At 40.9% G+C, this 25,850-nt stretch overlaps 2 protein-coding genes across 3 annotated transcripts; one reads left to right on the top strand and one right to left on the bottom strand.

The window, feature by feature from the left end:
* The first annotated feature begins 2,795 nt into the window (after positions 1-2,795).
* INSL5 (insulin like 5) lies at positions 2,796-4,605 on the top strand. Its single transcript, XM_045026869.1, has 2 exons — positions 2,796-2,973; positions 4,361-4,605. Exons 1-2 carry the CDS (start codon positions 2,796-2,798, stop codon positions 4,603-4,605), a joined length of 423 nt encoding a protein of 140 aa, XP_044882804.1.
* A 6,609-nt stretch (positions 4,606-11,214) lies between these two features.
* On the bottom strand, positions 11,215-24,055 carry DYNLT5 (dynein light chain Tctex-type family member 5). Of its 2 annotated transcripts, none has more exons than XM_045026367.1 (5): positions 23,824-24,055; positions 22,678-22,830; positions 21,241-21,326; positions 13,856-13,980; positions 11,215-12,546 (listed from the first exon to the last, which is right to left on the bottom strand). In XM_045026367.1, the coding sequence occupies exons 2-5, from the start codon at positions 22,788-22,790 to the stop codon at positions 12,343-12,345; spliced, it is 528 nt and encodes a 175-aa protein (XP_044882302.1). In that variant the 5' UTR covers positions 22,791-22,830; positions 23,824-24,055; the 3' UTR covers positions 11,215-12,342. The 2 variants fall into 2 exon arrangements, with proteins under 2 accessions (XP_044882302.1, XP_044882301.1); XM_045026366.1 differs by having other exon boundaries at positions 11,216-12,546; positions 22,678-22,801; positions 23,824-24,054.
* Positions 24,056-25,850: the final 1,795 nt, after the last annotated feature.

The raw sequence follows: 25,850 nt of genomic DNA, 5'->3' as shown, positions 1-25,850 counted from the left end.
CACTCAAGGACAATAAGGCCATTGCGGAGAAACTAAATGAATTCTTTGCATCGGTCTTCACGGCTGAGGATGTGAGGGAGATTCCCAAACCTGAGCCATTCTTTTTAGGTGACAGATCTGAGGAACTGTCCCAGACTGAGGTGTCATTAGAGGAGGTTTTGGAACAAATTGATAAATTAAACAGCATTAAGTCACCAGGACCAGATGGTATTTGCCCAAGAGTTCTGAAGGAACTCAAATGTGAAATTGCAGAACTACCAACTGTAGTCTGTAACCTATCATTTAAATCAGCTTCTGTACCAGATGACTGGAGGATAACTAATGTGACGCCAATTTTTAAAAAGGGCTCCAGAGGTGATCCCGGCAATTACAGACCTGTAAGCCTGACTTCAGTACTGGGCAAATTGGTTGAAACTATAATAAAGAACAATATTGTCAAACATATAGATGAACATAATTTGTTGAGGAAGAGTCAACGTGGTTTTAGTAAAGGGAAATCATGCCTCACCAATCTACTAGAATTCTTTGAGGGGGTCAACAAGCATGTGGACCAAGGGGATCCAGTGGTTTTAGATTTTCAGAAAGCCTTTGACAAGGTCCCTCACCAAAGGCTCTTACGCAAAGTAAGCTGCCATGGGATAAGAGGGAAGGTCCTCTCATGGATTGGTAACTGGTTAAAAGATAGGAAACAAAGGGTAGGTATAAATGGTCAGTTTTCAGAATGAAGAGAGGTAAATAGTGGTGTTCCCCAGGGGTCTGTTCTTGGAGCAGTCCTATTCAACATATTCATAGATGATCTGGAAAAAAAGGGTAAGGTGGCAAAATTTGCAGATGATACAAAATTACTCAAGATAGTTAAGACCCAGGCGGACTGCGAAGAGCTACAAAAGGATCTCTCAAAACTGGGTGACTGGGCAGATGAAATTTAATGTTGATAAATGCAAAGTAATGCACATTGGAAAGCATAATCCCAACTATACATATAAAATGATGGGGTCTAAATTAGCTGTTACCACTCAAGTAAGAGATCTTGGAGTCATTGTGGATAATTCTCTGAAAACATCCACTCAATGTGCAGCGACAGTCAAAAAAGTGAACAGAATGTTGGGAATAATTAAGAAAGGGATAGATAATAGGACAGAAAATATGTTGCCTCTATATAAATCCATGGTATGCCCACATCTTGAATACTGTGTGCAGATGTGGTCGCCCCAACTCTAAAAAGATATATTGGAATTGGAAAAGGTTCAGAAATGGTCAACAAAAATGATTGGGGGTATGGAACAGCTTCCATATGAGGAGAGATTAATAAAACTGGGACTTTTCAGCTTGGAAAAGAGATGGCTAAGGGGAGAGATGATTGAGGTCTATAAAATCATAACTGGTGTAGAGAAAGTAGATAAGGAAGTGTTGTTTACTACTTCTCATAACACAAGAACTAGGGTCACCAAATGAAATTAATAGGCAGCAGGTTTAAAACAAATAAAAGGAAGTATTTCTTCACACAACACATAGTCAACCTGTGCAACTCCTTGCCAGAGGATACTGTGAAGGCCAAGACCATAACAGGGTTCAAAAAACTAGATAAATTCATGGAGGATAGGTCCATCAATGGCTATTAACCAGGCTGGGCAGTAATGGTGTCCCTGGCCTCTGTTTGCCAGAAGCTGGGAATGAGCAACAGGGGATGGATCACTTGATGGTTACCTGTTCTGTTCATTTCCTCTAGGGCACCTGGTACTGGCCACTGTTGGAAGACAGGATACTGGGCTAGATGGACCTTCGGTCTGACCCAATAGGTCCATTCTTATGTTCTAAAAAGGATGGATAGAATAATTATAGCTATTTTGCAGTTTGTTTTGAGCATGTGGAAATAATCCATTTTCCATCATATTCCCTGTTGTTTTAAATTTGAATTTCCTTTTAACACCGTACATCTCCAGGGTCAGATTTTCAAAACTAGCCACATACAACTGCACATGTACACATGTGCACCATCTAATTGATTCCATAAAGATAGCTTGTGTGCAGAAGCAAATTAGGTGCCTATTTTGCCATGTGCATGTGCAAATACCTGATTTACTGGTGCACAAAAAGTACCCACATGAATAAATTCAGTACGTGAAATGGGTCTGGGTGCCTAACTTTGAAAATCTGGCCCATATTTTTAAAAACAATTGCCAAATTACATGTAGGAACACTTAGCAAGAGCAAAAATGATGAATAGGCGTACAATTAAATAAATGAGAACTAAATAACTGAAAAAAGTTAAATCGCTCTGTAGCTTGAGATTTTTAGTATAACACAAATGACCAGATCTCTATTAAATGGTCATAATTAGCACAGCTGTGAAATTGGCTGCTGTAGATTGAGCTTTTCCACAATCAAAAACAACATACACAGTTAAATGTGTGAAAGATGCAATAAAACTTCCATTCATTTTTGCAGAAAGTACTCATCAGTAGTGTTGATCTAAGATAGTGCTCTATAAATATGCTGCACTACTGGATATGCTTCCATTGTTAAGCAATAGTGCTATTTAAATATACCCTTTAATAATTGTTTGCTCAGAATCCAAGTGGAAATCCTAAAGCACTTAAAATGTTACCAGAAACAGCTGATTAACTCACATGCTTGACAAACATTAAAGCCTCATGAAAATGAGCCCTTGCCCTATAGAGTCAATGGACATTGTATATAAATAGGCTGGATTCAGCAGAATCCTCAGATCTTGGCATTGCTGGCCCTCTTTCTTCTCCACTGAAATCTGATCCAACAGGTGCCATTTCTGCAAAATGAGGGGTGCAATCCTGGGTTTGGTTTTAATCTCTCTCCTGATAGCAATCTCTGATGTAAACGGTGAAGGGAATTATATGAAGCTTTGTGGGAGAGACTTCGTAAGAGCTGTCGTCTTCACATGTGGGGGATCGCGATGGAGAAGGCATTTGAGTGACGATCCACAAGATCTATTTGGTAAGTGTTGGGTTACGTGCAGTGGGCTCACTTCTTCCCTCGTATGCATTCACAAATCTAACTGAATTCAGCAGGGAGTGGTGTCGCCTGGATGCCTCTAAGGGCACAATTGGATGCTTAGTTTCTTTTATCTCTGTAAAATGTATTTCTTGAGTCGGTATTGTGGGGGCTTTGTTTCAGACAAGGAAGTGAAATTGCACAACTTTGCACTATGTTTCTCTGGAGCTTACCTAGCTTAGGTTTTTGTTTTGTTTTGTTTTTTAAATAAAGAAGGATCTAGGTTGAGATTTTCAAGCCAATTGTGTGCTAAACACTTAGTTTTGAAATTCTCAACCCTAGTTTTTATGTCAAGGGGGGAAAATCCTGCCCCCTTTGAAGTGAATGGAAGTTTTGCCATTGTCTTCAAGAGGCATGGCTTTCTCAGAAGATTTTTACAGTACAAACTGATTTGCAAATTACTGGGAAGTTTCAGAAAATTCAGCAATATACATTAAAGTCATACCAGGGTAATACACATTGCTAGCGATTCGTACTCAAAATTTGGGACCTTAATTATAAAGGATTAAATAAGTCAGTTTGGTTGTAGGAAACCATTCTTTCTATGTATTTTATGTTTTCCAGTCAAGCATCTACTTTCATTGAAACTCTTATACTAGTGAAAGCTTGACACTCATGGTTACATGCAGAGAAAAACGTTTGGCTAGAAATACTTCTGCAAAATACTTTAAAGAACTAGCCAAATGGGGAAATCACTTAACTCTGTATTAGGCAAGGAGTGGATGTTGCTGTACTTTATGAGGCTTATTCTCTTTTTTAAAGAGCGCACCACATTGTATTGAGAGCTTTAAAATACCGTATTCCTTAAAATGCACCTGAATTACAAACAGCTGGGAAACAATTTGCAATACTAGGGTATAATTTTTTTGAAAATCTTGGAACTATTCATATCTGATACATAAAGCAGTGGCACTTGAACTTTAGGAAGGAATGTACCATATCATAGAACAGTATGTTGATTTTAAATACAATGGTCAGAATGAAGCGGCACTGTTAGTACTTTGAAACAAACATACAGTTAGTTTCAGCCATCAAAGCAACTGCACCAACAGATAACAGATTTCTTGTCCTCACTTAAACAGCTGCACAGAGAAGCTATAAAAGAAGTACAGATTCTTTAATGGGATATTAATAAGCTCTTTAATTCTCAGACATCTGTGTCAGTGCAATTCTGGTGAAATAAATGTTAATGATCAGGTAAATCCTAATACGTTTGACCTTTTAGTTTCTTTGGTGTAGGTACTTTATCTTTTCTGTTAGAGCTGAAAGTCTACACTTTTCTAAGGATTCCATGCCCTCAAATTTTAGTTTGTTTCTAATTTTTATGCAGAAGACAGAGAAAGTCACCTGCATTTGCCACGTGAAAACAGTGATTCAGCAGAACCCTTGGAATATGGCATTCAGAATCCAGAACCCATGAGGGAAGAAACCCTTAACATCAAACCCCAGGCTCAGAGAGACTTAAGAGGCATCAGGCAAAGGTCTATACAAGAAAGGCGGGAAGTGGTTTCGCTGCTTACTACATCCTGCTGCAGCATCGGCTGCAGCGAAAGAGAGATAAGTTCACTGTGCTAAAATGTATCAGACGCTGGACAGATTATATCCAATACCTTTAATACATTAAAATAATCACAACATGTAACTGTCTGAAACTAGACTATTACAATTGTGTTTCTTGAATTCTAGCTTTATTTTCTGCATCACACCAAGAATTAAAGGTTAAATTTTAAATAGTATAATGCAAAGGAGCTTTGAAATGCCTTTTTGTGATGATTGCTCAGCTCTTTGTACAAGGCATTTAACATGTTTTAAATAGTTAAATTTCAAACCACATGTGCTAATACTTTCCCCTGTCCAATAATTGTACTAGTTTCAGTTTTTGTGGCTAAATTTTAATAAAGTGTGCAATGTACCATGTATGTTTCTCATTGTACTTTCTCACTTATGAACACCCCCAGCAGGATTACAAAGCTGGGGGTATACATAGCTAATAGTGTCACTCAGAGATCAAAATCATAATAATGTAGTATCCATAATGCCTTAATAATATGGGTATCAGAATGAAACTGTGATTCAAGCACCCATGCACAACATCAGACTTGCAATATCAGATCAGACCCGTGATCCATCTAGTCCAGTGTTCAGTCTCCAACAATGGCCAGTACCAGAAACTCCAGAGAAAGTTGCTAGAATTCTCATAATGGATGATTATGGAATAACCTGCCCCTCAGCAAAGTTTCTTCCTCGAAACCCCAACAATTCGTAGCTGGCTTTTGCCCTGTGCATAAGGGTTTGTAGCCCTTATACTTATATCTTATTGTGAGCTGTTGGTGGCCCCACAGTTCTCCAAATAAAGTCTATACAAGGTCAATTCTGGGTACAAGGTCAAATTTGCCCCCTTACAGAGAGATTGAGATACAGTTCAAGGAGGTACATTTCCCCTTGTAACTAGAGACAGACTTCAACCAAGATCCCAGAGTCAAAATTTTTTTTTTTTACCTTTATGCACCTTAAAAAAGGACATTTACACAAAAGCTCTAAGCATTTTGGATATTTCTTAAAAATACATATCAAACCCCCTCCACTGCAATGAGACAACAGCTATATCCTCCAGTATGACCCAAACCAGCAAGCCAAGCAAACAAAAAGTTAGAACTACCCTCCCTCTCCAGCAATTCACCAGCTACTCAAGTCTCTCCCACTTTCAAATCCCTTGAATAAACAAAACGTGGCTGGCCATTTGACCTGAAGATCATTAGATCTGGTGTAAAATTTTTGAAAAGTATTCAAGTGACTTAGAAGCCTGAATCTAATTTTCAAAAGTGACGTAGGCATTTAAGAACCTATGGCCAGGTCTACACTAAAACGTTAGGTTGACCCAGCTGTTTGGACTGTTCAAAGTGTAGACATAACCCAATTCCCATTGACTTTCAGAGACTTCGGCTTCGAAGTGCCTAAGTCGCTTTTGAAAATTAGACTCAGGCTCCTAAGATGCTTGTGCTCTTGAAATTTTACCCCGAGGGCATTTTGATTCAAGATCATGGTAGTAGAACTAGTTTATAAGCTGTGGGGGCAGCCTTAACTTCTGCGCTCTGACTGGACTATTGGAGATAATGGTACAGAGAGCTCTAACTCCCTGGACCAGCCGGGCTCTCAGAATGGCTCAAACATAGAAGAAAAAAACAGTGCCTGCCTGGGGAATTAGATAGGCACCATTGGTGCTAGGAATATAACCCAGTCAGAAGACCTGGTTGTAACACAATTAAATTTTATAGCATGGATGGTACCTACTCATGCCCCCATAACCAGGCCAAAGCCTTGGACTGTTCAAAGCTTTTGCCCAGTTATAAGGAAACCAGGAGAGGTCCCATCCACACTTCAATTTTTAAATTGTATTGTAGTTGGATCAGGGGAGTGTTGACAAGCAGACAATCCTGAAGTTAAATTGTGACAATATGGCACAATGGTTGATTCAGTCACTGCCCTTGATCTGTAACATCTGTGCTATTCTTGCAGAAAAACTCTCCTGAGCAGAGAATGAGGAATTGAGCCAAATTGCAGGGCTCCAATGAGGCCAAACGCCTTTACCTTGGAACAAGTTCTGCAACGGGGTAAAAATGAGGCAGGGTTTATTAAACCTCATCTGCTTTTTCTAGCTAGTGTTTTTAAAAACAAAACTCATTGAACGACCCTTTTTAAAGAGATAGCGCCAAGGAGAAGTTCAGAACATAAAAAATTTGTATTGAAGATTAAGTAGTAAACCTAATGCTGCAATATTGATTCAGAAGAGATGTACATTTATAATAATCAAATGTATATCCAAATATTAGGTGTTTTTCTTTTATAGCAGTGAGTCTCAAACTTTTTTATACTGGTGACCCCTTTCACACAGCAAGCCTCTGAGTCGACCCCTCCAATAAGTTAAACACACTTTTTAATATATTTAATACCATTATAAATGCTGGAAGCAAGCGGGTTTTCAGGTGAAGGTCGATAGCTTGCAACCCCCCATGTAATAACCTCGTGACCCCCCCCCGAGGGGTCCCGACCCCCAGTTTGAGAACCCCTGCTTTACAGTATTAGCAGTAACTGGCCTAAGATTAAACATTCATATATGTAAGACAATTAGTCCTGACCTTAGATCTTCTACAGCAGTGGTTCTCAACCTTTCCAGACTACTGTACCCCTTTAAGGAGTCTATTTGTCTTGCGTATCCCCAAGTTTCACCTCACTTAAAGACTACTTGCTTACAAAATCAGACATAAAAATACAAAAGTGTCACAGCACGCTATTACTGACAATTTGCTTACTTTCTCATTTTCGCCATATAAATTGATTGGAATATAAATATTTTACTTACATTTCAGTGTGATACTTGAGCCGGTTTTTCACTTGTGAGCCTTGTCTGTGGGGCTGAAGCATGTAACTTAGCTTTGCAGGGACCCCGGGTGATTGCCCTTCTTCCCACCCCCTAATGCCAGCCCTGCACTTCCAATCCCCCTAAACCCATCCGATGACCCACACCCCAGGTTGTGAAACACTGAGCTAGATTAGTTGAGTTCCGCCTGAAAGACCTCTGTGTACCCCCAGGGGTATGCATACACCTGGCTGAGAACCACTGTTCTACAAAAGTCTGAGAGGCTTTTTTATCAGATTTTTACCATCTTTTGGAAACACCTCTGCTTTATCTCATAAAAAAAAGGAGATGAAAGCCTCAAAAAAAGTAAATGATCCATGGAGTAACGTACATCAGCTGGTTAAGCAACGAGCCATTTCAGTGCTGTAAAAGTTAGGCCCTGACCACTCTACTACAAGATAAAACTGAATCCCCTGCCATATCTGGGTAATGGGCTTTTTTTTTTTTTTTTTTTTTACAGTTCAGTATAACTGCAGTATACGATGTTTTATGTTGTAAAGCTAAGTTTATTTAACATCAAGAGCTAAAACCAGTTGGTTCATATTGCAGATGCTGCTGTGCTATTTTCACTTTTGCTAAACTATAGCCACTTCTGATGGAACATTAACTATAAACTCACATGGCTTTATGTATAGAAATAAATAGAAACCAGCTCAGTGTTTCTCATACGCCAAGAGAGATTTATTTTTGACACTTTAGAAAGTAATTTAATTTAAAACCTAAGTTCCACATATTTGCTTTCTACTATAAAATAAAACCCAAGCAGACCTGCTTGGAATCATGGTACATTTTGATCTTCCATGAAAATTCCTGGGTAAAGCTTGTTATGGGAGTGATATGTACATGAATATGATCTAATCCATCCAATATATCAACAGGTCTCTAAAGTGCACAGATCTAAAATGCAAGCTGTATGGAAGGTGGCCTTAATCAGGTGAAATTGACCTGCATACCATATAAGGACATTTCTCCCCTCCTCCTCCCACAACCCTGTGACATTGCACTCCCTATGCTTATGAATGTGAATATGATGTAACTGGAATATGCTTTATGCAAAAGGTCTCTTGTAAGGTATCATTACAAAGTTTATAATCTACTGAGTGTGTTCATCCTATTTATTTGCATGTATTATTTCTATGTCTGAAGTTTGGAGAATAAGATCTAAACTTGTATTACTGATGTAAACATATTAAGTGGAAGCCATTAAGGGTACTTCAGAAGCAGTGAACTGTTTACTTGCAAACCTTCCTGTGTAGGTATGGGCCAGCCCCGGAAGAATGGAGGCTGGGGTCTTACAGTGACATGTGACCACGTCACCTGATAACAAAATATATCTTAAATCTGGTACTTTTCCATTTAGGAGGAGGAGTGGGGACCCAGAGAGACAAGATTACCACCTTGTATCAAAGCTATAAAAGGGGGTGGAGCAGAACAGAGGGGGTGGTCAGTCATGAGAAAGCCCCAGCTTAACACCTAAGATGTCTGCTAGAACTAGGACTGTACTGGGGAAAGGATTGGGCCCAGACTAGGAAGGAGTCTAGTCTGTGAAAGAAGCTTATTGGAACATGGCTGAGAGTGAGATATTACCTGTAATCAGTTTCTTAATGTATTAGCTTAGACTTGCGTGGTTTTGTTTTATTTTGCTTGGTGACTTACTTTGTTCTGTCTTATTACTTGAAACCACTGAAATCCTACTTTTTATACTTAATAAAATCACTTTTGTTTATTAATAAACTCAGAGTAAGTGATTAATACCTGGAGGAGCAAACAGCTGTGCATCTCCATCAGTGTTATAGAGGGCAGACAATTTATGAGTTTACCCTGTAGAAGCTTTATACAGACTAAAATGGATTTATTTGGGGTTTGGCTCCCATTGGGAGCTGGATGCTGGAGGTAGGTAACCTGCTAAGCTGTTTTCGGTTATGTCTGTAGCTTTGGGGGCGTGGACCAGACCTGGGTCTGTGTTGCAATAGGCTTGCGTGTCTGGCTCAACAAGGCAGGGTTCTGGAGTCCCAAGCTGGCAGGGAAAACGGGCTCAGAGGTAATCTCAGCACATCAGGTGGCAGTGCCAAGGGGTGTCTGTGACTGAACCTGTCACAAACCCCACCCCTGCAAAATCAAAAACTAACTGGGCTTTACCCAGCTACTTGGGGTTTAGGGGTATGAAAGCATTCTTCCAAACGGTCTCCACTGGATTCTGTGCTCCACAACTCCCTGTGTCTAAGAGCTAGTTTATCAGAGCTCTTATGACATAGATCTGGATAGCATTATCAGGGATCAGACAGTGTTAATTCCTTTAACTTTGTTTCCTACTTTTCTTCTTCCACATTTCTTCAAATAGAAAAGAAAGTTTAAAATAATTCAAAAACAAATATTACAAGACTTAGCAAGAATAGCTAGGGGTTTTAAACTGCAACATTCCGGCTTCCAAATACTACACAAAGAACATTCCAAGAGCACCTCCCTGATAGCACATGCACCCAATAATAAATAAAAAGGGGATTTATTGTACCATGCTATGTTAGATTTAGAGAAGTATATAAAAGAGTTCAGACTCATCTGTAATACAAGAGTACTCTCATATGATTTATTTGGTTGCGGGGGGGGGGGCGGGGGGAGGAAAAGGAAGACACACATATTTGAGGACTGAAAGCTAGCTTCACCCAGAACATATGCCAGTTTATAAGGACTTGTCAGAGGAGAGGAAGGAGAATATGCAATGCTCACTGGGAAGAAGGTATTGTGATGATTTCTGGGGAGTGTGCCAATTCAATGTTCTCTGTGAGGTAAAGATACCCCCAGGTGGAAGCATCTCCTGCCACCCTTCAGGAGAAGTCCCCATAGAGCCAAAAGGTTTTTATGGTGCAAGGATGCTGCTGCTCCCTATACCAGAAGTTTCGAACCTGGCCCACAGAAATGTAATATAAAGGGTATAAATTCCATCTTTGTCCACGACACTTTTTGTATCAATGGGGATTCCATAAGTGAATCCAGAGCAGAAAATATCCCTAATATCTATATATACTGTTTTCAGCATTTAAGATGACCTCATGCTCTGCCTTAGTGGTACCCTGATGTACCAATTAAAAATCGCTTGGTACGTTTGGGCAGAAAATGGTATCTGGCAATATGTCAAATTTCTTATGCTATTTAAACAAAAGTGTTTTCCTCTTCTATTCTGAATGTTGTCATCTCAGCTTTTCTGGGTAATTTATCAACTATTTTCAAGCTGTGTACTTGTAGGTATAAAAATGACAAGGAGCAGAACAGATAACACATTTAAGCCTTTTAAGAAACTAAGGCTTTGTCTACGCTACCACTTTTGTCGGTCAGGGTTTTTAAAAAAAAAAAGAAGCCACACCCCTGACTGACATAAGTTTCACTGGCAAAAGTGCTGTGGACAAGCTACGTTGGTGGGAGAGGCTCTCCTGCCCACATAGCTAACGCTGCTCATTGAGGGTGGCTTAATTATGCCAGCAGGAGAGCTCTCTCCCCTCGGCATAGAGTGGCTACACGCAGGAGACCTTACAGCAGCAAAGCTGTAGTGGTACAGCTGTGCCACTGTAAGGTCTGTAGTGTAGACATAGCCTAAAAGATAAAGGTGAGTAGACAAGGATTTAACAGGATTTCTATATTAATTCAGAAACTATAAAGAAATAAAACCACCTTAATTAAAAACATGAAGTCCAACTCTTGCACAGTACAGTTTTAACTAATTAATTTACTTTATTATAAGTAAAATGGAAATGGAATTTCATATACATACCACAGATTAGACACATTGCTGCTTACAGTACAATAAAACATTTCTGAACATAATTAACTGTTGTTACCTGTCATGATACTTATCCAGATTTTCCTCATAGCTCTTCATCATTACTAGTTAAGGGCCAAAAACCTCTCATTGGAAACCCCCACCCCACCCCAAACAAACAAGCAGTGGGACATCTGCAGTTCTGCAACACTGGAAATAGGAACAGGAGGAAAGGAAAGAAGGTCTGATGGGGCATACTCAGTTAGCCCCACCCTGCTTCACCTGCAAGAGTGTCAGGCATGGAGGGGGCAGTTAAAAGGAGAAAGCCATCTTACTTGGGGACCAACCAGGAAGGACAGTTTAATTTGTTACCTGGAACCTGTTGTTGGTGGTTACGACAAGCTGCTACAGCTGGGATCTGCGCAAAAGGAAGGGGGATGAAATCTGAGCCCAAAAGGTCAAAGATTCTTGTGGTTTGTGTTTACACTGGACTTTGACTTGGGGACTTTACTACCATGGAAGGGGTAGATCTTCCTCAGTGACTTGGCAAGGGGCCTAAGCCACATCCATAACTAAAATGTGCTGAAGACTCCATTGGGGAAATTGAGCCAGAGATACCACGTGAGACGGGGGTGGACATGGACAGCACCTCTGTCAGAGGAGGGTTAAAGACAATGAGTTGTGTGGATCTCCCACTTGTAAAACCTTTCAGGGTACTGGTCACAGCTCATGACATGGTTGTGCAGCTGCCCAACATTTTAACTCCAAGATGAGGGCAGAAGGGAAGGATTTTTTTACTTCTGCAAATCCCATCTTGGCCTTATGCACAAAACCCTTTTACTGGCAACTGAAACTGAGGACCAGGATTTAATTAGAGCAAATAACAATGATACAAGCTAATACAGTGATATGTGGTTCTGAAAAAAAGGTGCAAAATGTCATTTTAGTATGAATAATTTCCTGTGGAAAGGAACAAGAGCAGAAAATGGTTTAAGTGTGCATGATTATTACCTTTACCACTGAAAGGCTTATTTCCCCCATTTTAAAACAAATGTAAGCTGACTGTCTTCTAACAGTTTTTCTACAATATAAACATGATAACTTAGATCTTTTTCTTTCACTGATAAACTAGAGCTTTTCATTATTCAAAATAAACAGCATAGACATTTGCAAGAGCAAACAGTGAGGTATTTTTGAAAGCATACGATGAAAACGTATCACTCGCAGGATCCCAAATGCATCTGCTTCCAATTCGCATGCTCTGTTCATTTAGTTGTCCAATATGTACAATCACAATAATTTTGTACCTTGGTATCATAAGGTCTTTTACCCGAGCCTTAATAACCTATAAGAGAGACACATGTTCAGGAGGTTCACAGGTAAAAATCACTGCATTGATACAGTGTAGTATAAACATGTTATGTACAGCATTACTAGACATTTTCAAGAATCTTGTTGGTAATCACCTAACCATAGACTTGCAACATCATCCTGTAAGTATTCCAGTACCACTAGAGGGTGGAATATGCGAGACTGAGGTTACAGCACCAATGAATCAGTATTTTCAACACTGATGATAGTGATATCAGTTCTTGGAAATGCCATATCCCCAAAGGATTAACTTCAGAAGTTGCATTTACAAAAGTGGTGGCATCTTCTTGAATAATTAGAGACAGAACAGTTCAAATATGAAAACTGTCTATGAAAAAGATGGCACCTTCACAAAACCAACCAACAAAAAAAAACCCAAATGCACAAGTTTTTACTGCCTTTTACTCCTGTTAGCCTTACAGACCCATCTTTGGTAAAAGAATAAGTTGCATATGCTATTCTTTCCCAACAAAAAAATCTGCTAATGATGCCCAAGTTTCACTCTATTACACCTAGGCAAACTACTGAAGACTTGCACACGTTACCAAGCAGAATTTGCGACAGCACAAATGCATAAGTATCACTGAGGGGCTATTCTGGATGTTTCTGGAGGATTAAGTTCAGTGAACTGAGGCCCTCTAACTTGTAAATGAGAGCATCCACACAGGGATTTAATAGATTTTAACTTCATACTTTTAGTTCACTCGTTTTAGTTTCTCTAAGCCCTATATTCTACTTACTAATATTGTCTCTTCTGACATGAAAAGCCAAGGAAAGGAGATTTTGAAGGAAAAAAAATTATGAGGCATTGTCCTGCCAGGGGTACAGGGTTTGCCTATTCCCAAATCCGGCGGATGCTGGGGATCCACAGAAGGAGAGTTAGCACTATGCTCCCACATTGCCTCTGGTACACCTAATGCCCACTCACATGGTTCCTTGGGAGGACAAGGTCAATGGAACCATGTCCTATTGGTCACAGTAGTCCCTGTGACCATCCCAGGAGCTATGCACAAAAGTTACTACAGCCTGGAACTGTTCCATTTTCTGGGTAAATTTTGAGGACCAGAGGAAGGATGATGTGCAGTCTCTGGCCCACCCGCTTGTCACAAGCCTGACAAGTCACATTCCCCTCCCCAATGCATACCCCAGACATACAGAAAAGGGTCCACCAGAGAAAGTGGGGAGACTGTGCATGAAAGACCCCTCAGTGCATGGATTTGAGAAGGGGGTGAGTCTGACCCATCATTTACTCCAAAATTGTACTAATAATTTATTTTTTATACCTCAGAGATGGTTTTTGTCATTTGTCTGCATAGCTCCGCTTCATATTTTTCTTCTTGAAGATAATTAGTCAGCACATCCTTCAAAATATTATTTACTGTAACCACTGGAAAACGTTTTGCAGGACCTGGTATATGTAGATATTTTATAATGCTTTAATTTATAAATCCATGTTGAGAATAACTGAACACATTGTAAACTGCTTTTTTAACCTGACTAATCAAAATGACCAATGAAAGGGAGTTAACTAGAATAGTGAACTAGTACACTAGTTCTCTCTCTCTCAATCTCTCTCTGAATTCAAATCCTGGATCAGGTGAAAACTAAAAATATTTTTATGATCTCAAATTATAAAGCTATCACACAATTTGGTATGGGTTTAAGTCTATTTAAGAGAGACCCAGAACTGAAACACGAGGGATGCTAAAGATCAGGACTGAGGTGCTTCGTTTAACCTTGCAAGGCATCTCTGGTTCTAGCCAGTGCTATTATAATATTTCATTTCAAGAACATTAGTTCACCCACAAATTAAACAGAGAGTGATTTTTATTACTGGAAAATAAAGCACCTTCAAATTCATATTTTTTCTCTTTAACAAGTTTGTAATAGATTTACCAGGAAATTAAGTATAAACAAATTAAGGTTTGTAGCACTTTGGGAATTTTTAATGAGATTCCGTGTTTGTTTTCATTCCCCTCCAGAATTTTTACCAGAAAATCAAACTGACATGTAAAACAAGAATGACAAGTATGTAACAGATCAATGGATCTTTCTAATTGGAGAAAGAACGAGGAGTACAGGTACTTGTGGCACCTTAGAGACTAACAAATTTATTTTGGCATAAGCTTTTGTGGGCTAAAACCCACTTCATCAGATGCATGGAGTGGAAAATACAGTATAAAGATTATTTTTTATTTATATACACACACACACACACACAGAACATGAAAAGATGGGGGTTGCCTTACCAATTCTAACGAGACAAATCAATTAAAGTGGGCTATTAGCAGCAGGAGGAAAAATCACTTTTGTAGTGATAATTAGGGTGGCCCATTTCAAACAGCTGACAAGAAGGTGTGAGTAACAGTAGGGGGGAAAATTAGCATGGGGAAATAGTTTTTAGTTTGTGTAATGACTCATCCATGCCCAGTCTTTATTCAGGCCTAATTTGATGGTGTCCAGTTTGCAAATTAATTCCAGTTCTGCAGTTTCTAGTTGGAGTCTGTTTTTGAAGTTTTTTTCGTTGAAGAATTGTCACTTTTAGGTCTATAATTGAGTGTCCAGCGAGGCTGAAGTGTTCTCCGACTGGTTTTTTAATGTTATAATTCTTGACGTCTGATTTGTGTCCATTTATTTTTTTGCGTAGAGACTGTCCAGTTTGGCCAATGTACATGGCAGAGGGGCATTGCTGGCACATGATGGCATATATCACATTGGTAGATGTGCAGGTGAACAGACTAACATGGCTACCACTCTAATTGGAGAGTAAATATATGGCTAGCTGTGATCTGCTAACAATCACTTGAAACAAATGCTATGACGAGAGCCCTACCAAATTCACAGCCATGAAAAATGTGTCACGGACCATGCAATCTGGTCTCCCCCAGTAAAATTTGGTCTTTTGTGTGCTTTTACCCTATACTATACAAATTTCACAGGGGAGACCAGCGTTTCTTAAATTGGGGGTCCTGACCCAAAAGGGAGTTGTGGGGATTGGGGGTCAGAAGGTTATTTTAGGAGGGTCATGGTATTGCCACCCTTACTTCTGCACTGCCTTCAGAGCTGGGCAGCCAGAGAGTGGCGGCTGCTGATTAAGGGTCTAGCTCTACAGGCAGCAGTGCAGAAGTAAGGGTGGCAGTACCATACCATGCCATCCTTACTTCTACACTGCTGCTGGTGGTGGCTCTGCCTTCAGAACTGGGCTCCTGGCCAGCTGCCCAGCTCTGGAGGAAGTGCTGCCGCCAGCAGCAGTCCAGAAGTAAGGGTAGCAGTACTGCAACTCCCCCCTACAATAACCTCCCCCACAATTCCTTTTTGGGTTTATTTTGATCTAAGGGTTTTTTTAACCTCTTCTTCATAGTATCTGAGTGTTTTTGATCGTTAATCATCTAAGGTGCACACAAAAAATACCTACACGAAAAATACCTACAGGTTGTTATACCCATTGAATGCTGAAATCTGTTGAACGTGGATGTAATACCCTTCAAAGTACTGGAAGCAGCTGGATTATTTCCTTCCTCATTTGCCTCAAAATTCAAGCACACTATCATCTCCTTGGAAAAATGTGGCTGTGGATCAGGCAGTTATGTGGCAGAAACATACACTTGTTTGATCCTATAAAGTGTTCTAAGTACATTCTTATGCACAAGTCTCAGTAAAAAAAGACTGGAAGATAATTTGCAAGATCTACAAGTGGGCCATGTACAGCTAGTCAGGAATTTTTCAGCAAACCATCTTCCCATTGAAAAAATGTTGATAGTCCTCACTGAAATGGTTTGCAGGAAAAGGTCAGTTTCAATAAGTTTCTTGACTCGAACAATAAGCAGGGTGGATAAAAACCAATGATTTAAAAAAAATAAAAAACAAAACAGGTTTTTTTTTATTTAAATCGGGTTTTTTTTGATAAAATGCTTTTTGAGGGAAAAACCTGCCTAAAGATAGTTTTAATCAAGCAAGATACATTGTAGTTCAAAGATATCTCATCATGGAATAGGGATTATAAATTCTAATTCTATAGTATGAGACAATATATTCATGTAATGTTTAAGAAAAGTTTTGTAAATGAGTTCCAATAATTCATGTATTAGGGACCCAATTTTATGGGGAACCAGGGGCTTCTGTGTAGATTATTTAGGTTAATCTTTCTGTCTACTCAATGGGATTCAGTGCTCAGGCTAGAAGATACCATCAGAGATGCTTAGTTTTCCAGTTCTCAAACGGTGGATTTGTGTCTCCAGAGAGAACATGCTTGTTAACAGCAAAAAGGTTTTTAAATAAATAAATAATATATAGAGGTGAGAAATAACAGACCTTAACCCTATTGTCCCTCTGCAAATTTGTGTACACAGAGTCAATCCCCTACCTCGCTCTAAAAGTGCAAAGTTTCAAAAAGTTCAATGAATAGAAGATTGTTGGGGGCAGAAGGAGAAGTCTGGAGATAAATGTGAGAAGGGAGGGACAGGCAGTAGAAACAAAAGTGAAACTGTTTGAGCAGCATATTTCAGAAGTCTTGAGGTCTTTCTGAGGTAGCCTTCATTGATTTGAGATCTACCATACCATTCTCTCACTAGAAGGGAAAACCTGTAATGGCAGCAGGCCGCAAAAGAGACCCAGTTTGGGAATAAGAACGATTCAAGAAATATATGTTTGCTGATGATGTTTTAAAGAAAGTCACACCAGTGAACTGGCAGAAATCATTTAAGCACTTGGATTCAGAGACTGTTGAAGTGATAATCTCACTTATAACACCAGTAGCTTCTTCTGCCGGTGTAGAAAGAATATTTTCTTCCTTTGGACTAATTCCTTCCAAATTGAGAAATCGTTTGGGACCTGAAAAAGCAGGAAAGCTTGTTTTTCTTTTCCATATTATGAACAAAGAGGAAAATGAAGCTGAAGACGACTGAGTTAGCTGCAGAAGCCAATATTTTAAGTTTCTCATGTTGGCCTGGCTGACACAGTCGATTTAATTTTTTTTTTAATATTTCATTTAACTATTTAAGTTAAAAACAATTTTAACAAAAAGAAACCTGATTTTAAAAAACGTGAATGTTTAACTAAACTAAAAAATTCATATGCTTGTTTTGTTAAAATATTATATGTTTGCTGTTGAAGAAAAAAATCCAGAACACATAACGCTGTTGTTTTAGTTAAATAAAACAATTTAAATGTCTGTCTGGTGATGTTCTCCTCCTAATACAGCATGACAAGAAAATCCTCCAAATATTAACGATTAACCTGTAGAATTGGAGATAGTTCACCTCCCAATGACTTCATAAATATCTGCTTCAGTTACCTTTGTAAATGAAATAACCAATCATTCATTTTCTGATACAGCTGTAAAACTAATCTGAAAAGTTTTCAAAATAAATCACTTTAAAAATGTATAGTGTGTACCTTCTAAAAATGAAACATACATCTATCTCTGAGTTGTGAAGAATATGTATTAAGGTTATAACAACCAACAAGAATGCAGTTTATGTAGAAATCCATGATTAAATCAAGGCTTCCTGACTCGTGATTTAAATCCACCCTGACAATAAGTTTCAAAATTGATCAAATGTTCTCTTTCAAACTGTTGGAAATTAAAAATCACAGTTTCCTGTTTTGAAACATTTCATTTTGAAATTTAAGTTAGTTACAGTAAGATAGCACCAGAGATAGCATTCACCAAGAGGTTGCAGAAGAGAATGAAGAGGAAATGGCACCTGCAAAGGAACAGGCTGGATTTAGACCAGACCAAAGTGCAACAGATCAGTTATTTGTGATAAAACAAATATCAAAGAAATGCACAGAACACAACCGAACCTGTTACTACAACTCAATAGACTTCAAAGAGGCTTTTCATTTAGCAGAAAGGGTTATGGCAAGTTATGACAACGTATAGCAGCCCCCAAAAATTGATCAAGCAGATAGAAAATATCTACAGCAAATCAATGAGTGCAGTGAGAGTAGACAAGAACTGATGGAATGGTTCAGCATGACAACAGGAGTGCATGCTATCACCAGATTTGTTTTACTTGGTACTGGAAGCAGTAATGGCTGTAGCACTGAGAGATGAAAAGGGAGGAGTCTTAGATTCAGAGATGACATGAACCTCCCAGAATTGACTAAGGAGGATTTACAGAGAATAATTGACAAGGTAGAATGGGAAAGAGTATCAAAGAATCGGAATTGTGAAGATGACATAAAAAACAAGAATTGGACTAGCCGCTAATGCATTTGAAAAACTGCAAGATCTGGAAGGCTAAAGACATTTTGATATGAACAAAAATCAACATATATGAGACAACTGTCATGCTGATACTTGCTATACAGATTGGAATGCTAGTATGAGGAAATCTGAAGGACAAAATATTTTACACTGCTGAAATGAACTGGCTGAGGAGAATACGGAGCTTCAAGACTGCAGAAAAAGAAAAATGAAAAGAGAAGAAAACAGCTAGGGCAAGATAAACACCTCTACCCCAATATACTGCAGTCCGATATAACACTAATTCAGATATAATGTGGTAAAGCAGCGCTTCGGGGGACAGGGCTTCTTTACTTCGTTATATCCAAATTTGTGTTACTGCAAGAGGTTCCTCTACGCCCGCCCGTTACTTGCTGCGGTCCTCCCTGGGCCCCCCCCCACCCCAGCTCACCTCCGCTCCGCCTCCTCCCATGAGCGTGCCACAGCTCTGCTTCTACTCCCTCCCAGGCTTGCTGCACCAATCAGCTGATTGGCGCAGCAAGCCTGGGAGGGAGGGGGGAGAAGCGGAGCTGTGGCACACACATGGGAGGAGGCAGAGGTGAGTTGGGGCAGGGGGGCCGCAGCAAGTAAGGGGGGGCGCAGAGGAACTGCTCCCTGCCCCAGCTCACCTCTGCTTCGCCTCCTCCTCCGCCTCCCACGAGCGTGCCACGGGGGGGGGGGGGCGGAGAAGAGGCGCTGCAGCACGCTCGTGGGAGGAGGCGGAGCGGAGGTGAGCTGGGGCAGGCCCCAGGGAGGGTCGCAGCAAGTAACAGGGGGTGCAGAGGAACCACTCCAGCTCATCTCCACCTCCTCCCCTGAGCGCACTGCCGCCGCTCCGCTTCTTCCCCCCACCCCCAGGCTTGCCGGGCCAAACAGCTCCCTACCCTGATATAACGTGACCTTACCTATAACACGATGGGATTGTTTGGCTCCCGAGGGCCGCGTTATATCGGGGTAGAGGTGTAATACATGTATAGAAGACTCAAGAAAGACAACAGTGATGGTCTGCACACATATCAAGTATGGACTCAGAAAGGATACCATACATGGCAATCAATACCAGAGTGCGTGGAACTAAAAACAGGAGGACGGAGGATGCATTGGATAAATGCAGTGAAGAATGACAGAACAAAAATGTTTAAAGATGTACCAGCCTCACAGCTTTGTTCAAAACAGAAAGTGGAGGAAAGACTTCATTTGGCGCATCATTGCTGTTGAGCTGATGGATGGGAATTTAAAAAAAAAAGTAAAATGTTTAAAAATGAAAAATGGTTGAAATTTAACTGAAACAATTTGAAATTATCAAAACAAAATTTTGACTCAAACTGAAATCTTTTTTGGTTTGTCAGTTCACGAAAGTTTTCAAGGTTGCAACTTTTTGTCCCAATTCAAAATGGGATTTTTTTTTTTTTAAATCTCAAATATTTTGCTGGGATGGGAAAACTGTTTCCCACCCAGCTCTGAGGACATGAAGTGGACAAGCTTTATTCATCTACCATGCTGTAAATGGATTGCTCCTATACCTTTTGCCAAAAAGGATAAACGCCTTCTCTTGCTATTATCTGGATTAGTAGTACCTTACACGCGCCAAACTTTAGACACCTAAATTTTGTTTCAGTCAAAATATACATCATGCGGTTTTCGATTCTTAACTAAGACAAATGTTGATCCCCAATATTCTCGTGCGCCGAGACTCTTACGATAAAGCTATTTTATCGGGAGCCATCATGACCATAACAATTTGGGGCAGGGCCAGTTTTTTTGTTATGAGTTTGTACAGTACCTACCAAAGAATGGCCCTGAGTATTACCTCAATATAAATAAATCAAACAGATAAATTACTATGCCTCCTAGTCTACCAATTAAGAGAAGCACTCTTGATAAAAACAAACAGTTATCTTAAAGAGATACTATCAACTTCAAAATCCCATTTCTCCCTGAACATTTTCAACTTACCATTGTTACAGATGGCACCTAATATTATAATAACTGAAAGTTTAGAGAAAAACATTTTTCTCTGAATTTTAAATTGTTAATTTGATAACTTGATGCACTGAACTGCAATTTGGCATCTAGTCTGTTTCAGTGTTTCCCCTGTAGGATTTTTTCACAGCAACAGGAAGAGGTGTGATGTGTTTTTGTTTTTTTTAAACAGAGAGAGGTGATTGTAAAACCACAAAATCTGGTAAAGAGGACTCAAGAGCAAATGTATTAATAGAAATGACAGTAGCTTTCAATTCTTTTCAAAACTGACTACATTTTGACTGTTTCTCGATTTAGGCAATATCTGAGTTATGCAGTTTACATTTTGGATTCATAGAGTTTAAGACCATTAGAGCCATTAATTTAACACATATATCACAGACCGTTAAATTTCACCCAATCACCTGTACTGAGCTTATTTTTTTAGTGTGAGATGGAGGAAGAAGTGTTCCATACCCAGCTGATAAGTGTTCTCCAACTGAACGGCAAGACGAGGAATATCATGGCCAGGTTCATCCATATAAGACACTGTACTCATGGAGCTAAAAATAATTCAAGAAGTGACTGTATAAACTAGTGTATATTGAAAACTATGTTGATAAAAATAGATTCAAAATTTTAGATGGTACAGAAACACAGCTTTCTCTCTCAGAAAATGTTAAGATAATTTTTGGACTTGTTTAAGTCAAAATGGGATCAGTTAAGAATGCCTTTTCTTAGGACATTAGGTGCTAAAGAAATATGTTGCCACTCAGTGGGACACATCATTAACGCATTATGCACTAAAGAGTAGTGGAAACAAAATATCTGATCTTTCTAGCAAAGCTAACTATTTTCAAAGGACATAATGCATTAATTTGCCAAACAGCCTTCTAAACAGAGCTTCTGTTTTGGAAATTAATATGTATTTAAGAAAAAAAAATTGATTTTTCTAGCTGCATGGGGTTGAAAAGAGGAAAGCAAAATGATCACTTTTAAACTTTAACTTGGTTTTACTAGAACAGAAATACACCAATGAAGCCCAGAATTTAGAAGCAGCTAGGTGGCCAACTACTTAATTTTAAGTAGGATGGTGGGGGAGTGGGATCGAGATAAATAAAAATTAATCTGATAGGAACTCGAATACAACAGAATTGGGTACAATACAAGACAAAATTCACCTTAAAAATACAGCTTTACAAAATATATTTTTGGTAAATACTTAGCCATGCTTCTTTGTATCCAAACTACTGCCAAGCAAGTCTGTGGACTGAGGTGTCCCGTAAAGGAATATTCTAGAATATTTCACCAGGAGTCAGATTAAATCTACCTTCTGGTTCCAAATGGAACCCACTGGTGAATGTGTTATTGTTTCCCCACTGTGTAAATCCACAGGGGATGAGTTGTTATAACCTCCACGCTTTAGCTAATGATGTAGCAGCTCATGGTTTTCACTCTGGAGGTTTCTGGTTCAATCTCCAACATGGTAGCCATCAGCTATGCATTTATGAAAGTGACTGGAGAAACACTGCATTCCAAATCCATTCTAAATTCTCGGCTTCATTACTGTGTTTGCTATAGTAAAACCAAATTAATGTTTAAAAAAATGATTGGTTTGCTTTACTCAACCAATCACAGCCAGCAAATTCAAAATGTTTTTTTTCTTAAATGCACATTAGTTTTGAAAACAGAAGCGGTGCTCAGAATGCACATTGGAAGGAATAATTAGAAGAGTGAAATCCCAGATATTTTTCCTTTGTAATTATTATGCAAAAGAAGCGCTCTCATAATGCTTCAGAAACAGGAGTTATATTCAAAACATCCCCTCATCCATTACCTTTTTTTATGTCTCAATGCAACATTTTCCTGATATATTTACATTATTTTATAATCCAAATTAGAAAAACTACTTACTCTTTGTTTTTTCCAAGGATTTCTTTTGCTCTGACTTCATGACTGCTCAGAGAGGATACGCTGCCTCTTTTCTTTAACAGGCGTGCTGCCTTATCCTTAGCTATGTCCGACATGTCTATTAAATCTGAGAATTTATATAGTATGACAGAGACCCTGAAACATACAGGTGGCTGTAGTAACAATATAACTATTTAGCAAATCAAGTATATGGAGGTACGTGCTCTATTGAAAACTAATTGGTCCAAAGGAGATTTTACAATACATCCTTGGCCTAAAGTTTGTTCCACGTACCCAGTCAGAAACAACTGAACTGGGGCATCATTGACTACAAAATGATACCCCTGTTTTGAGTTTGCAGTAAAAAACTGGCACGGATAGGATTTTAGCAGCAGAATTAAGATGGTCTAGCCCCATCTTTGTGTAGCAATAGCCACGCTATAGTTAAGCATCGCTTACACACCCGTTATCATCTCGCTGGAATAAAAAGTAGTAACATTTTCGTCACTACAGTCAGCAGAGGTGAGTGACTGACACAGGAAGGGGAGAACTACTGAGTAAGAAGAGGTCTCTTTTTACATTGAGGCTGTGGCTACACTTAGCGCTTCAAAGCGCTGCTGCGGTAGCGCTGCCGCGGCAGCGCTTTGAAGCGCTAAGTGTAGTCAAAGTGCCAGCGCTGGGAGAGAGCTCTCCCAGCGCTGTCCGTACTCCACCTCCCTGTGGGGAATAACGTACAGCGCTGGGGCTTTGACCACACTGGCGCTTTGCAACGCCGCAATTTGCAGCGCTGGAGAGGGTGTGTTTTCACACCCTGCTGCAGCGCTGCAAATTTGAAAGCCTGTGGTGTGGTCCGGTCTGCTGCCGGGACACACCACATTCCGCTCAGGCCACGCTAATCCCTCCACTGCTGCAAAGCGCAGCCCAGGGCTGCTCCAGGCACAGTGTGGGGCGAGCTCTCGGGGGCGAAAAGGGCTACAGACGCGTTAGCCAGGATTCTAGATGGCGAGCACGGGTGCCTTGGGGGATACAGAACAAACAGACGGGAGCTCTGGGGCAGCCCAGTCCCATTACCCCGCTTCCCACCCAGCACCCCACCCCCCCCATCATACCTCCAGCTCCCCGCCGCCCCCGACCCAGCCCCGCACTCACCCCCACCCGCAGCCGACGTGCCGCTTGCCAAAGCAGCTGCGGCCGCTGCTGGTTTCCAGGGTTACGGCCAAACACGCCCCCTCCGGGGCCTCCTCTGCCGGGGGCGGCTCCCACCCCGGGCCCAGCCCAGACGGCGCGGAGAGGGGCTCGCCGCGGCCCGCGGGGCGGGGGCAGCGTGCGGGAGCCGGGCTCTACCCGGGCCGGCTCGGCTCGCCCCCTTCCGCCTCTGATTGGATGGCGGCCGGGAGCGGGGGCGGGGCTGCCCCCGCCTCCTCCCCTCTCGGGCGGGGCTGGCCTGGGGTCGTTCGCGGGGGTGCAGGGACCGTGAGCGCCCAGCCCCGCGCGCGAGCCGCGTTCTGCCGCACGCCCCTTTGGAACACTAGGCCCCGCCCCGTCTCCCGCCACAGGCTGCGGGGCCGCCGAGCAGCCCGCCGGGCTCCAGCCCGGGCTACGCTCGTGCAGGGGTTGGCTGGGAGCGGCCGGGCCTGAGCACGGCGACGCCCTCGGGGAGAGGCTCTGTCGGGCGCGGAAGGGCGGCCGCGGAGCCCTAGCAGGGGCAGCGGTGCTGCGCCTGGCGGGCTCCCTCCCGGCCTTTCCCGCTCTGCGCGGAGCAGGTCGAGGGGCTCAGGCTCGCCCCGCTGCCTCAGGAACAGGACCGGCCTGGCGGCACCGCAGGGGTAGTCAGCAGGCAGCCCGCCCGCAGGCCCCAGCCAGATGCTCTCGAAGGGACCCCCCACATCTTTGTATTAGCTCCTCGGGATCCAGACCTTGACTATACCTCCTTGCCCAAGACATTTGGGCCTTGACAAAAATATTTGACTACTGCCGCAAGCCTCTGGTGGAGGTGGGGTGAGTGTTGGTGTAGTAGGTCCTGTACGTCGTGGGGAGCAAGGCTGCGGTGTGGCCACTGAGGTAATTAGGTCAGTGTAAGCTACCTTAGGTCACCCTAACTGTGTAGTATAGAGCAGGCCTTAGCTCACAGTTTGGGTGAGGCAGTGGGTAGAGCTGCCCTGAAGACTGGCCCTACTGCAGCCCCATCTTCTTTACATATAACAACTTGAACTACAATCTCATGCTTCCCACCCCCATTCAGCACACATGTAAATTACGTGTATGTTACAGCTCTCCATGTTGAAGGTAGCAGAGATTCAACTTCTTTGCTATGTATGAAAAATAAAACACATCCTCCCCCAAACTACAGCAAATATGCTCTTTGAGTACAAAGTTAATTTTTACAAGTAACAGTTAATTGCTTTATGAATTATTATTTGCTGTCAGCCTGCTATTCCCCAAGGGCATCTTTTGCAAGTTTTGTCCTGAGAGAGCAAAGCTTTTTCTGGTTTAAGAGCCGACACTTAAAAGTGCTCTAAAATCTTCATGCATACAAAGCTTATACTTTAGAAGTCCTGTCAAAGAATATAACATTAAATGGAAGGAAGCTGAAAGACTGTAGGAGCCAGCAGCATTGACTAATACTGAGCTAGGATACTGTTGTCGGTCAAAGCAGTAACTTAAGTTTATTGTGGAAAATAAAACAAATTTCAGTTTCCTTCATTCCTTCATTATTCATTCTAGCTACACAAAACAAAAGTTTCAAACATCAGTTTCTTCCCTCACATCACTAGTTTCTGTAAAAAGGGGTCTGAAGGAAATGGCAAACACTATAAAAAAATTGTCATGGGGTCGTGTTAGTGGTACAAAAGTTGGTGGGGGGGTCTATTAAGGGATTTCTCAGATATAGTCTCCCACTAAGGAGTTGATTTTAATAAACTTCCTGAAAAGTAGTATTCCTAATGAGAGGTGTGTGCTGAAGAGTTGGGGTCATTTGTTCAATCACCCCTAAAATAAGATGCTCTCATAAGATTTTCAGATTCTTATAACTTTTTTGGTGCAGAACTAGGGGGAAAAAAACCCTATAAACTGTTTGACACTTAAAAATTAGATTGACCTAGGCCATGAAAAATTCCACACCTTGAGCTCTGTAGTTAGTTTGACCTAACCTAGTATAGATGCAGCTAGCTCAATCT

Source organism: Mauremys mutica, chromosome 8, assembly GCF_020497125.1.
Source record: "Mauremys mutica isolate MM-2020 ecotype Southern chromosome 8, ASM2049712v1, whole genome shotgun sequence".
NCBI classification, from domain to species: Eukaryota; Metazoa; Chordata; order Testudines; family Geoemydidae; genus Mauremys; species Mauremys mutica.
This window is presented reverse-complemented; position numbering and strand designations above follow the sequence as displayed.

What these genes read in the sequence shown, in the direction of transcription:
- INSL5 (XM_045026869.1), top strand. Translation starts at nt 2,796, where the DNA reads ATGAGGGGTGCAATCCTGGGTTTGGTTTTAATCTCTCTCCTGATAGCA. An exon ending in CGATCCACAAGATCTATTTG is followed by an intron (nt 2,974 to 4,360) that starts GTAAGTGTTGGG and finishes ATTTTTATGCAG; the next exon opens with AAGACAGAGAAAGTCACCTG.
- DYNLT5 (XM_045026367.1), bottom strand. Translation starts at nt 22,790, where the DNA reads ATGTCGGACATAGCTAAGGATAAGGCAGCACGCCTGTTAAAGAAAAGA. An exon ending in ATCCTTGGAAAAAACAAAGA is followed by an intron (nt 21,327 to 22,677) that starts GTAAGTAGTTTT and finishes AATTATTTTTAG; the next exon opens with CTCCATGAGTACAGTGTCTT. An exon ending in GGAGAACACTTATCAGCTGG is followed by an intron (nt 13,981 to 21,240) that starts GTATGGAACACT and finishes TACATATACCAG; the next exon opens with GTCCTGCAAAACGTTTTCCA.